Genomic DNA, 11,404 nt, shown 5'->3' on the forward strand with positions numbered 1-11,404 from the left:
GAAACACCACAGCAAAGGGGAAAAACCATCTGGAGAGCAAAGCAAGAGAAAAAGAATATGGGAAAAGGGTCGTATAACGATGATTTAAGGAGAGAAAGAAACTAGGGAAAGTAAGGAAAGAATGAAGTTAAAGGGCAAGGGTTGGATGGTCGAAGGTTAGAGCAGGAGGAGGAAGAAGAGGAGGAGGAGGAAAAGGAGAAGAAGCGTGAGTAGTGAGGAAGAGAAGGAGGCGGCTTCAATGGCAAGGTTAATGGCGCTATGACAAAGGGAAGTCGAATGATATGGGGTAGGACATGGAAGCCCCAAATGACATGGGTATAATGTAAGGGACAGGAGGGACAACGATGGTATAACCTCAAGAGAGAGAGAAAGAGAGAGAGAGAGAGAGAGAGAGAGAGAGAGAGAGAGAGAGAGAGAGAGAGAGAGAGAGAGAGAGAGAGAGAGAGAGAGGTGGTTAAATGACAAATAAGGATTAAATTGGACTTGCATACTTTAACACGTACCCATCTATCATTGACACTCATAACACACGAGTTTGCCAAGTTTCCCAGACGGGACAACAGCTAATCTGATATAAAAACAAAAAGTATAAAGCGATGGATGACATCTCAGGGAAAGTGACAGGAAAGAATTGCAAATGATTATAGGTGTGGAATTAGGAAGGCTTGCTTAGTAACCTAATATATTGGAATACGAAAGGCTATTGTGTGAGGGTTATACAACATCCTTCTCAAATACCCATTTCTTTTCAACCTGACAGACAAAAGAGTATAAACGTTTTCTTGCAACATAATTCATTCAACCTAGTGGATCGTTCAGTAAATAAATCTAGCACGACAAATTCGAAACAGTTTTCATATATGAAATTAACATGAAACCAGGAAGTTTTCATGGTAGTGAAAATAATTTCCTTATCATTAAACACTTTACCATATTAGAACCTCAGCTGCCTTCTATCAGTTATAAACTTAAATCACGTTGCTAAAAGTGATATCAAATACCCGAAAATATATATATAAAAAAAAAACTAATAATTATACGTGCTCCTTCTAAGAATATTAAGGAAATTGGTATTTTATAAAATTTAAGATTTTCATGTTAACACCATTTCCTAAACAAATAGAACCCAAACATAAATAAAATATAAGATACAACATAAAAAAAACAAGGCAAATTAGGACCAGTGATCATACATCTGTAGACACTTAACAAAATTCTATCCATATCAACATATGACTGATGGCAAGTAGCAAACATATGAAAATGAGTGAATTCTGCCCTTAATTCTGTGATGTATAATATTAACGAATTAAACGACAGGATATGTTAAAATTACAGTAGTAAATAACTCGACGAGCAAATATAGTCATGAAAGCAATAAGTAGACTACGGTTCAAATTATTTTAATTTAAAAAATACATGGAAAATTATATATCCATTACCACTTTTTGTCACGATTACTGTTATCTATAAATACTACACTCGAACTTCATAACAAATCAAAGTAACATGCATTACAATTCCGGTTCAGTTGCGTATGCCATATATCAGAAAATAACTACACAACAATTTTGAAAGTATACGGTATATAGAGTTGTCATGGTGAGATTTAACAATTAATCAGGCATGATCTTATGGAGTATTAAATATGATGACATTGTAGATTAACAGAATTTATGATTGGAGAATAATAATGAAAATAAAAACAAAATAATGCGTGTTCGTAACACAGTATTATTCCAAATAGCACTAGTGCAAATTTAAGCAAAAATGCAGTAAACATTTAATGCACTTTATTTCGTTTCTATATCTTCATGATTTATATGGACGCAAGAATAACTATTTATCAGAAATCCTAACAACTTTATTGTCCTTCTATGACGAGAGTAAATCTATTTTAGTGAAAATGCTAATTATACACGGAATTACATTCGAGTTTTTTATAAGGATAATGAGATGTATAGCGATCAATTCGTAAAGAGGAATCAACTCTAACAAGAAAAGATGAAAAAAAAAAAACATGAAAGATGTCTCAAAAAATGGGAATTTAGATATTTCTCTCGCTGTTTTCAAACAGGGAAAATTAAAAACTAGACTGAAGCCTTTAGAAAAGCAGACTCAAAAGTTAAAATACGCTCTTTATATACTTCAAAATGAAATTTATTCTTGAAAAAAAAAAACATCCCTGAGAGGAAATAAATAAATTCTAAGCCAGCAACGATAATAAGTGAAAATAAAGCTTAAAAAGTTATATGTATCCCAAGTAAAGGTAAGACTACACGATCATAACACAGACTTCCTCTTCTTGTCGCTCTCGCCCCCACCATCAAGACAGCTCCGATAATGACTTCATAACATGCCTCCCAATGACAACAAATTACACCTAAGGTTTTTAAGCACACACACAAAGTACAGATGGCACGCATCCCATGACAAGCACTTATCACACAGTTGCTTAGCAATAGGGGTAGATATTCCATTCATTACTAAATTATACTTCTGGCTGAAAATTACATACAATGGAAGCACATTTTCTCATCTCTTTCCTTGCACAAAATATTAGCAATAATCTTCATTTCTCCCGCTTCATAATAGCCACAAATACAAACACATGCATATACCTAGATTATATATAACACCACACACACACACACACACATATATATATATATATATATATATATATATATATATATATATATATATATATATATATATATATATATATACACATACACGCATAAATAGTATATATGTGCGAGTTGAGACACCCTCACAAAAATTTTCTCCGCATCCGAAGGAAACATTTCCCGCACTGCTGATATCCATGAAAGGTTAACCCACTAATAAATCTATCCAAACGTTCCCATACAAGTAACGAATCCCTTACAGCCCGTGCCCATACACCAACAATTACCATACACGGTCTTTACTTTTAAGACACAAACAAAGAAGGTCCTTGAAGAACACCTTTGAAGAACCCATTCCACCGCTCCAAAAGGGCATGACTACATTCCTAAAACAAAATAACTGTACTATAAATGAAGGTTTAACTCCAAGCACCCGATGAAAATCCTATGGGTTACAGTGTACACTGTGTAAGGGTTTATGGCGGGACATCGACACTTCCCCTTTGATTCAGGCCGAAATGAGTAAGAAAACGGTTAATATTATCGTTAGAACGGCTCGAGAACATTTCCCCTAATCCGGCCCAATCCCTTTTCTCTCCCATGCCTAACACATCCATAAATATTCGTATATATCATCATCATAATAATTACAAGGCGAGAGGCTTCAATGACCTATCCCCTAGAATATTTCCGGTGTGGATAGATGCCTTCTCTTACTTATGTTATTACATAGGCATTCTCAACCCATACATACACATATACATACTAACGCACGCACATTCGAAGCCCCAAAGAATGAAAAGACTTAATGTCTCAATCTCCCAATCTACTCATCAATGACATCGTAAACTTGAAAGGAATTTCTAATCTCGTACGCAAGTCAGGGTGTATGGGGACGGTTACCATAACATGCAAAACTATGGATATTTTTCATCTTAATATATATCTTCGGGTGGAGGTATGACACAAGATCTCAACACACACTTGGTGGATACGGGCCAAAACTTTTGTTGACAACGTTGCCAGAGAGGCTATTTGTTTTACGAGAGTAGCAACAATACGTCTTTGACGGCTTTTGCAACAGAACCACAATCAGTAAAGATTAAAAATATTCTAAACATAGCATTATGTGTTTATTCTGTCAAACTTGCACATATCAAAATTACAATTCTGATGGTAAAATGAAAAATATACAGGGGACTTTTAAAAGGTAAAATTCGACTTCCAACATTCCCTTTTACTCTCCCAGCTGTATGGAGTGTTCGAAAGCTTCCTGTAGTCCTTGTCTTTGGTTTAGGGGAACTCTTTCGCTCTCGGTAAGCGACGCACTGACTCCGTGTAACACAGATACTATTGCTGACAAATGCAACCAAACTATAAAAGTTTTCCATATGAATAGAATATACAATAAAGTTCTACTCTAGATAGGGATATGTGAGAGGATTTTCATGATATAGGTGTTATAATTCTAGAGCTTCTACTGAGACGCATCAATATCTACTCGTATATGACGATAATAAGACTTAGAGATTTTGCTCAAGTTTCCGCCATTCAAAGGTTTCATATTCTTAGTTATTTTTTTAATGTTTCTATGACCTACAACTTATGAGGGGAAATTTTGTAACTAAATGACAGCTATAGTCAGTAAAAATATTCGACTTTTATGATGATGTAAAATCATTTAAAAAAGTCTACAGTGTGGATGTGCAAGGAGATGATTTCGCCTATAAAGGGAGTCGGGTACCCATCGGCTTCCGAAACGAGCACTTAACCTTAATGTGTCTTCAATTATCCTAAAGGACTTTTACTTAACCGCATCCCCACTATTAGGATCGACGATACTTTTCTCTCTCTCTCTCTCTCTCTCTCTCTTCCTTACTCTTATGGGTTGCAGTCAGCGTTAATAAGACTCTTCAACAAACATAAAAAAGGGATAACTGAGATCATCTTTCCATAGTCTCCTCTTCGCCGACACCACAAAATAAGATGTTCATTAGATAAAGTAAAGAAAACTCGCACTTAATCACTATAATTTCGGATCTTGACCACAGAGACGAAAGGTTGTGGAGATGAAGTGCGGATGAAGGAGAGAGAGAAAAAATGCTAACTTTGTGAAGCTAACGTTCATAAGGTTTTACTAAACAAAATATTTGTGGCCATAGATTTGTTCATTTTTCTTCGAACGAATAATTCAACTTTATAATAATTCTATTTAACGCATTTCTCTAGTCAAATAAAATATTAGGGAAATTATCTTACGGCAGTTTTATGAGTTATGATCATGAATATTCGACAATGGAAAGCTAGTAAGCTTGTATTTATTCATCAGTCGATTTGGAAAACTTTTAAAATATAATTTAATGGAATAACAAAATCTTTCATCCAGAGATGGGAATATCAAAATAAAACTTTGTAATTATTTTCAGTGTTCATTTTACACACTCGAGTGATTTAATTTCTGAGGCTTCCATTTTTATAACAAATCTAATTTACCCAAAACATACAAAAAGGGAAAAATCAAAAAGAAAAAAAAGGTGATACTAAATTACCTCTGGCTTTATTTTCCGCCCTCACACCTAATTTGGTCTTACTCTTTCGTGGGAGATTAAACTCAGTGGGGAGGGAGCTGCCTCCCGCCGTTAAATGTTAGTTAAACTAACTTTTTTCCCTTGCTTGATTACCTCATTGTATTACTGAAGATAAATACTTTACATAATTATGCAAATAAGAACAACGGGTAGCACGAAGAAGTATTGTACTAGGGAAACAACAGCAATAATAATATTACTCGGACTTTTTTTTCCCCGGTGAAAGGATAAGTAATAATGAGTGAAACTTGTTATGGGCGAGAATGAGAGAAAGTACAAAAGAGGGAGGATGAAAGGACGAGGAGAGGGCCTCCCTCAGAAAAGGACAGAGCCAGACAGACAGAGGCAATGAATGGGTCGAGACGTTTGTGGTAAGGTTGATGAGTGGGACAGCTGGTGAGGTCAGGTAGGGATAGCTCGTTTGGCACAAACCGACCATCCCCTTAACAATACCTGGCACACCTGTACGAACATGTAAAGGGGACCTGACGGTTGGCACCAATCAGATGATGTGAAAATGATGAAAGAGGAGGATTGCATTTGAAACTTGGTGATACATGTAATGGCAATGGAATAGGACATTGGTTCGAGTACCTACCTGCAATGGCCATCCAGGGGTAGAAGGTCGTAGTGCTGGGCGGCTGATTCATTTGATTATTTGTCTGCTGTGGATTTTGCTGGGGCTGCTGATGAGGCTGAGTGACGGGTGTCATCCCACACGTGTTCCAGCCTCCTACATGAGAAGCTCTGTCACGCGGGGATGTGCTCGGATCCGGCGGATAACCCCGAGCTGCCACCGGATCAGGAGTGCAGGTAGGTCGCACTGCAGGTCCCCAACCTCCTGACATGTCCTTTGTGGTTCCATAATTATTTTGCTCTTTGACACAGTCCACTTTGAAGGGGTTGGGTGTCATGTGATCCTGAGGGGGCCCATATAACTTGCAGGAGGCTGCCGAAGCGTCATAACCATCCTGACGTGGTCCTGGCTGTCCATAAGGGCTGACGCTGAGACCCAAGGGGAAACGATAAGCTTGATCTCCTCCGGAACCGCCACCGTAAAACCCACCCTGTTCGAAGTAGGAGTTCATGGTTGTGGTTTAATAAGTATTGTAAGAACACTTTTAGAATCACCTACTTACTGAAACACACTCACTCCACCAACACCAACCACCAACTGAAGTTTCAGCAGCAGCACACCGAGAAAGAAGAGACAAGATAGATAGATAGAGAGAGAGAGAGAGAGATCACCACTACCACCACCAACACACCAACCGATTTTCAAATTGTAAATTTTACCCGCGCTACCACACCATGTGCCGAATTAAATTTGCTCATAGCAGTCGCTATGTGTAAACATGTGAAGGACGGCCCGCAAAAGGCAGAAGCAGCCAATGGGGGGGATGGGTTGCGTCACGCGGCCGCACGACGACTGTGGCCTAAGCGGGAGTCCGCGGGAAGAACTAGCTCCGGAATGGTGACGTCACAAACAGCCGACCCGCACACACGCGCGATTATCGGTGGTGGTTGACTGGCGCGCACTGGCAGAATGGTGGCGACGAAGCCAGAGGTCTTGAAGCCACGCAACGCCGCCACTCACCACCGGCGCACGCGGGGGCGGGCCCTCGGCAAACCGGGGGGCGTGACACTGCCAGGCCGCGCCCCCCTTTAATACAGACCTACCTATCTACTATCACCCACCCCACCACCACCTGCAGAACGCCCATCCTAGACCAACACTCCCACCAGCAGCAGCAGACGCACCACCACATACTCAAAACCATAACTACCTGAAGGAGGCCTACTGTAGGTGGCTTGCCTCCCCTCTATCTTGATTCCCCTCATGCATTGCTTTATAGGACCATCCATGACAAGTAATACTATTTTACGAAAAAAAAAATATTCCCATGAAAATTCTAAAAAAGAAAAGAAAAGAAAAAATAAATAATGTCTAATATCGAATCTGATGTCAGAAACCAATAAATAAAAATAATAATCCATGACCTTACCCTTCCACTCGCTACTTTATTTGCATATTTTATCCACCTTACCTAAAGTACTAAAAATATAATTAAAGATCATGAAACCCAATTTTCACATAATATTGTCCTTCCATCCACTAAAGCTCTTCTTACATCACTTTGATACCTAACAGCAGCAACCAGTCCAGGAGCATCATCCCCTGCATGACGAGACTTTAGGGGGAGAGGGAGCAATGGTTGGGGTAAGAGTGGGGTGGGGGGGGGGGCGTCGTGTGCCTTCCCTTTCCTTCATACAAATAGTTAACAGTATCCGACCCTCCCTTCAAATGTATTGGCCCCTCCCAACAGCAGTCTTCGTCCCACCCAGATCTTTCCAAGAGGCTAATCCTAAAGCCATTCTTACACTGTAGTAGATTATTGTAATATGAAAATAGTCCACTTACTACAAATCCTCCTCCTTTGTATTTGCATTAATCACAGCCTCTTTAGATATCACGACTTCATTTTATAAGTAAATATATTCTTCTGTAGCTACATCAAATAGTAAGCTCATGAATCTCTAAATTACCAAGCTCTGTTGTTTATTGTTATCTTCAGCATTTATCCTATTTGTGAATGTCTACGAAGCATTCTTAATCGTAATAATAATCTCGAATTACTTGACAATGAAATTGGAACAAGAGTTCTTCGAGGAGTGTGGCTTAAACATCCTGTCTAAAATACGTCTCCAACTATAAACTCTTTCTTGATAATTGGCGATATCAGCTCGAGTTGTTCTTTTTCCTATTAGCAAGCTAGTCTTGCACCAGTACGGGCTAAGGAGATGCTTTGTAGAAATTGAACTCCCATACAATTGACAATCCACCAAATACTCGCTGACTCATCTCGGTATCAAAACTTTCAGTCTTTTCAACCATAACAGAAAGAAACTGTGAACGCTCATAATACCCATTACTTGTATCTCAAGTAAATACCAGTAATAAAGACTATGTTTCTCAAGCCCAGCCCCTCCCACCAATCTACTGAGCAAGAGAAAGGAGAAAAAAAAAGGTGGTCCAGTCTTGGATAAATTGGAGTTCAGTCAAAATGGCAGGACTTCTTGTTCTCATTAAAAATTCCTAGATGAAAGCCAGCCTGCCGTCAGGGTTTTAACGCCTCAAGGTCATGTGGGCTCTGAATTCTCAACCATTATCCACGAGACATTCCTAAATTTCGATCCTCTGAATAGTTGCTTGTTAATTCAGCATTTAGGTATTTCCAAAGCAACCAAATTGAATTCCAGGTTTTTTGGTCTCCACAAAGGCACAAGAAGAGTTGGAAGACCCAGACCTACATGGGTGAGGACTATGAAACGTGAAGTACATGGTGAATAGAGGCCCTTTTTCGTTAATAAGCATATATGATGACGATGATTAAATAATTACATTACAGCCAGGTGTAAATCAAAACAAGCCATTAAAAATTACGTATCATGTCTTCATTATACGCTGAAAATTTTACAAAATTTACTTTATTGGATGCATCAGACCCGACTAATTACAAATATTCTATAACATTAAAAATTACCAATCGTTTCTTCTCTATGTTTTGAAAGTTTGACTAGATGTAAATTTGAGTCCAAAATGATTATTCTATTCATATCTTTACCTGATCAAAAGTCAAAATTAAATTATAAGTCATTCAACTTTTCGTCTTCTAAAATAATTTTGGTTGCCAACCATCCATGGGTGTGCTGCAATATTTCAAAAAATGGCGATTGCTTTTGGTCATCCCATGCATTCCCATGGCTGAGGGCGATTATGTTACGCTAGCTCCCCCCCCCCTCTCTCTCTCTCTCTCTCTCTCTCTCTCTCTCTCTCTCTCTCTCTCTCTCTCTCTCTCACACAGACTGAACCCGATCCTAATGGGTGGCTGTTTATATTGTGAAACGGATCACAATACTTCTATAGTTTTTTTTCCTAAAATATCAAAGGAGAGAATCATTTTCTCTTTCAACAATTATAGCCCAACACCCTTCCCCTTCTCTCTCTCTCTCTCTCTCTCTCTCTCTCTCTCTCTCTCTCTCTCTCTCTCTCTCTCTCTCTCTCTCTCTCTCTCTCTCTCTCTAACAGGTAGCAGCTTGCAAGTCACCCCTAAATAATGGCACGTCATGCACAACACTCTTTGGAGGCTGATGATGACAATGATTATCAGTTGTTATCGGGAGATCTTGAGCAGTCACCTCCACGAATCATCCTTATGTCATGTGTGTATATGTGTGTTTGTTACCAACAATTCTGCGCACACACACGTTGTTTTACAAAATAAAAAATCTTCTTGAAACAGATATAACTTTTAACAACGATAAGTAATCAGACAATCTACTATGAGAACGAGTGCGCACACGTAAGTCAAGAAGGAAAGGGTTGGTTGGAACAAAGTCTAAAGATAGATTAAAACTTTCATACTGTACCCAGTTTTATGTTCCGTCATCGTATAGACTTTTTTTTTTTTTTGTCTTGGCATATGCAAATACTTTCAATATTCCTTTCTTCTACTAGTCTAACTTGTCACTTCATTATAAACCTTTAATGACGATCCTAATATTTCACAGAGGTAAACGTAATAAACCAGACGAAGCTTCTTTGTTAACATTATAATTCAACTACGTTAAACTTTTCGACAGACATGAAAACATCCCTCGGATTATGCCATTCATTCATCAAGAGATGCAACTTATAAATTACTCGTCGAAAATTTTCGAGAGAAAATGAACAGGTAAGAGAGACATTATCATTATTATTACTTGCTAAGCTACAACCCTAGTTGGAAAAAAAAACAAGAAGCTATAAGCCCAGGGGCTCCAACCGGGAAAAATAGCCCAGTGAGGAAAGAAAACAAGGAAAAGAGATGGGCGTAATCGATCGTTGAAGAACCAAACTGGCAAAACGAGCCGGTGGACCTACAGGAATGGGGCCAGAGATTCGTGTCTGAGGAAGGACCTCCTGCACTATTATCACTATTACGGTCTCTGATGCATCATGGAGTTTCCCCAGGCAAAATTTCCTTATATTCCCTTATATTCCTTGTTTTTATTCTGTCTCTTTCTTGGCACCCCATCGGGAGTCCAAATCAGACAACCCTTCCTCCTCTGGCGCATGAAGTCCCTAACGTGCCATCATAAATCCTTGCTTTGAGATTAATGAGACTGTAAATCCTCCTTTTGGATTTATTGGAAGCAAGAATGTAAAAAAAATCAACAGGCAAACCGATAAACCTGGAAAAGTAATATAACTATTTCAAAGCAGCTTTCCTGAACATGTGATTTCCCGAGAGAGAGAGAGAGAGAGAGAGAGAGAGAGAGAGAGAGAGAGAGAGAGAGAGAGAGAGAGAGGACAACCCGTGGAAAATACCACGCTGTAATTAAACCCTTTAATGTGCACCGCTCTTCCTTTCTCTGTGTGCGCTGATGTGTCTCGTTCTAGAGTCCAACTAAATCATAAAGAACCGAATGTCCACTATTTATCTAGAATTCCTATTCTTCTTACGATTTCCATCCATGCACCTTCCAACTGATGCTAAACCATGCTGACATTATGCTTACTATTCCACAGTAACCACACTTACTCGCCTATCCTCCCAGCCTCGTTGTCAGCCACCTCACACCCACCCCATCCCAGGGATACGTAGTCTATCCACCAAAGAAGACCCATCCCTATTCCTCCTCCCAGTACCCCTAGGCTGCTACTTCCCTTGGCTTCAGCTCCCTCATCATCTGCCAAGAAGCCAACTTCTAAGACCTTATTCACTAACAGAACTGCTAACACAAACTGACTGATACGAACCTCGTATTTTAGGAAGAGACCGTTCGTGTCTGATACATGTAACGTTTAAATCAAAGCCTTCAACAGTCTTGTAAACATGCAGAGACAGCCACGAAAAACATTCATAAACATACTGTGAATAAATGTTTGGTTAAAGCAAAATAATAACAGATATAACCGGAAGCTTTTATTCAAGTAGCATCAGGAATCATGATGTTTAAATTATAAACGAAACCAGTGAGCTTTTACGACCCAAAATTACTGAAATAGGCTACACGAATACAAGTCTAACAATTGTACAAACGATGACTTCAATCTACCTTTGATATTTTACTAAGAAGGCTGTATTTCTTATTTGGCCATTTCTACCCCATACCATCATCATTACAATTCAATCATTACTC

At 38.9% G+C, this 11,404-nt stretch overlaps 1 protein-coding gene across 12 annotated transcripts in view; it reads right to left on the reverse strand.

Moving 5' to 3' along the window:
• LOC137615324 (homeotic protein ultrabithorax-like) overlaps positions 1 to 11,404 on the reverse strand; it is a 1,252,187-nt gene that overhangs the window by 510,678 nt on the left and 730,105 nt on the right. For all 12 annotated transcript variants that reach the window (XR_011039220.1, XR_011039219.1, XM_068345106.1 and 9 more), the window contains one exon: positions 5,817 to 6,285. Coding sequence is in view for 10 of the 12 variants with exons in the window: in XM_068345106.1 (XP_068201207.1) it covers positions 5,817 to 6,285 (469 nt within the window). In the remaining 2 variants the exon portion in view is untranslated. The remainder of the gene's footprint in view (positions 1 to 5,816; positions 6,286 to 11,404) is intronic.

This window comes from Palaemon carinicauda, chromosome 21 (genome assembly GCF_036898095.1).
Source record: "Palaemon carinicauda isolate YSFRI2023 chromosome 21, ASM3689809v2, whole genome shotgun sequence".
In the NCBI taxonomy this organism is placed as follows: domain Eukaryota; kingdom Metazoa; phylum Arthropoda; class Malacostraca; order Decapoda; family Palaemonidae; genus Palaemon; species Palaemon carinicauda.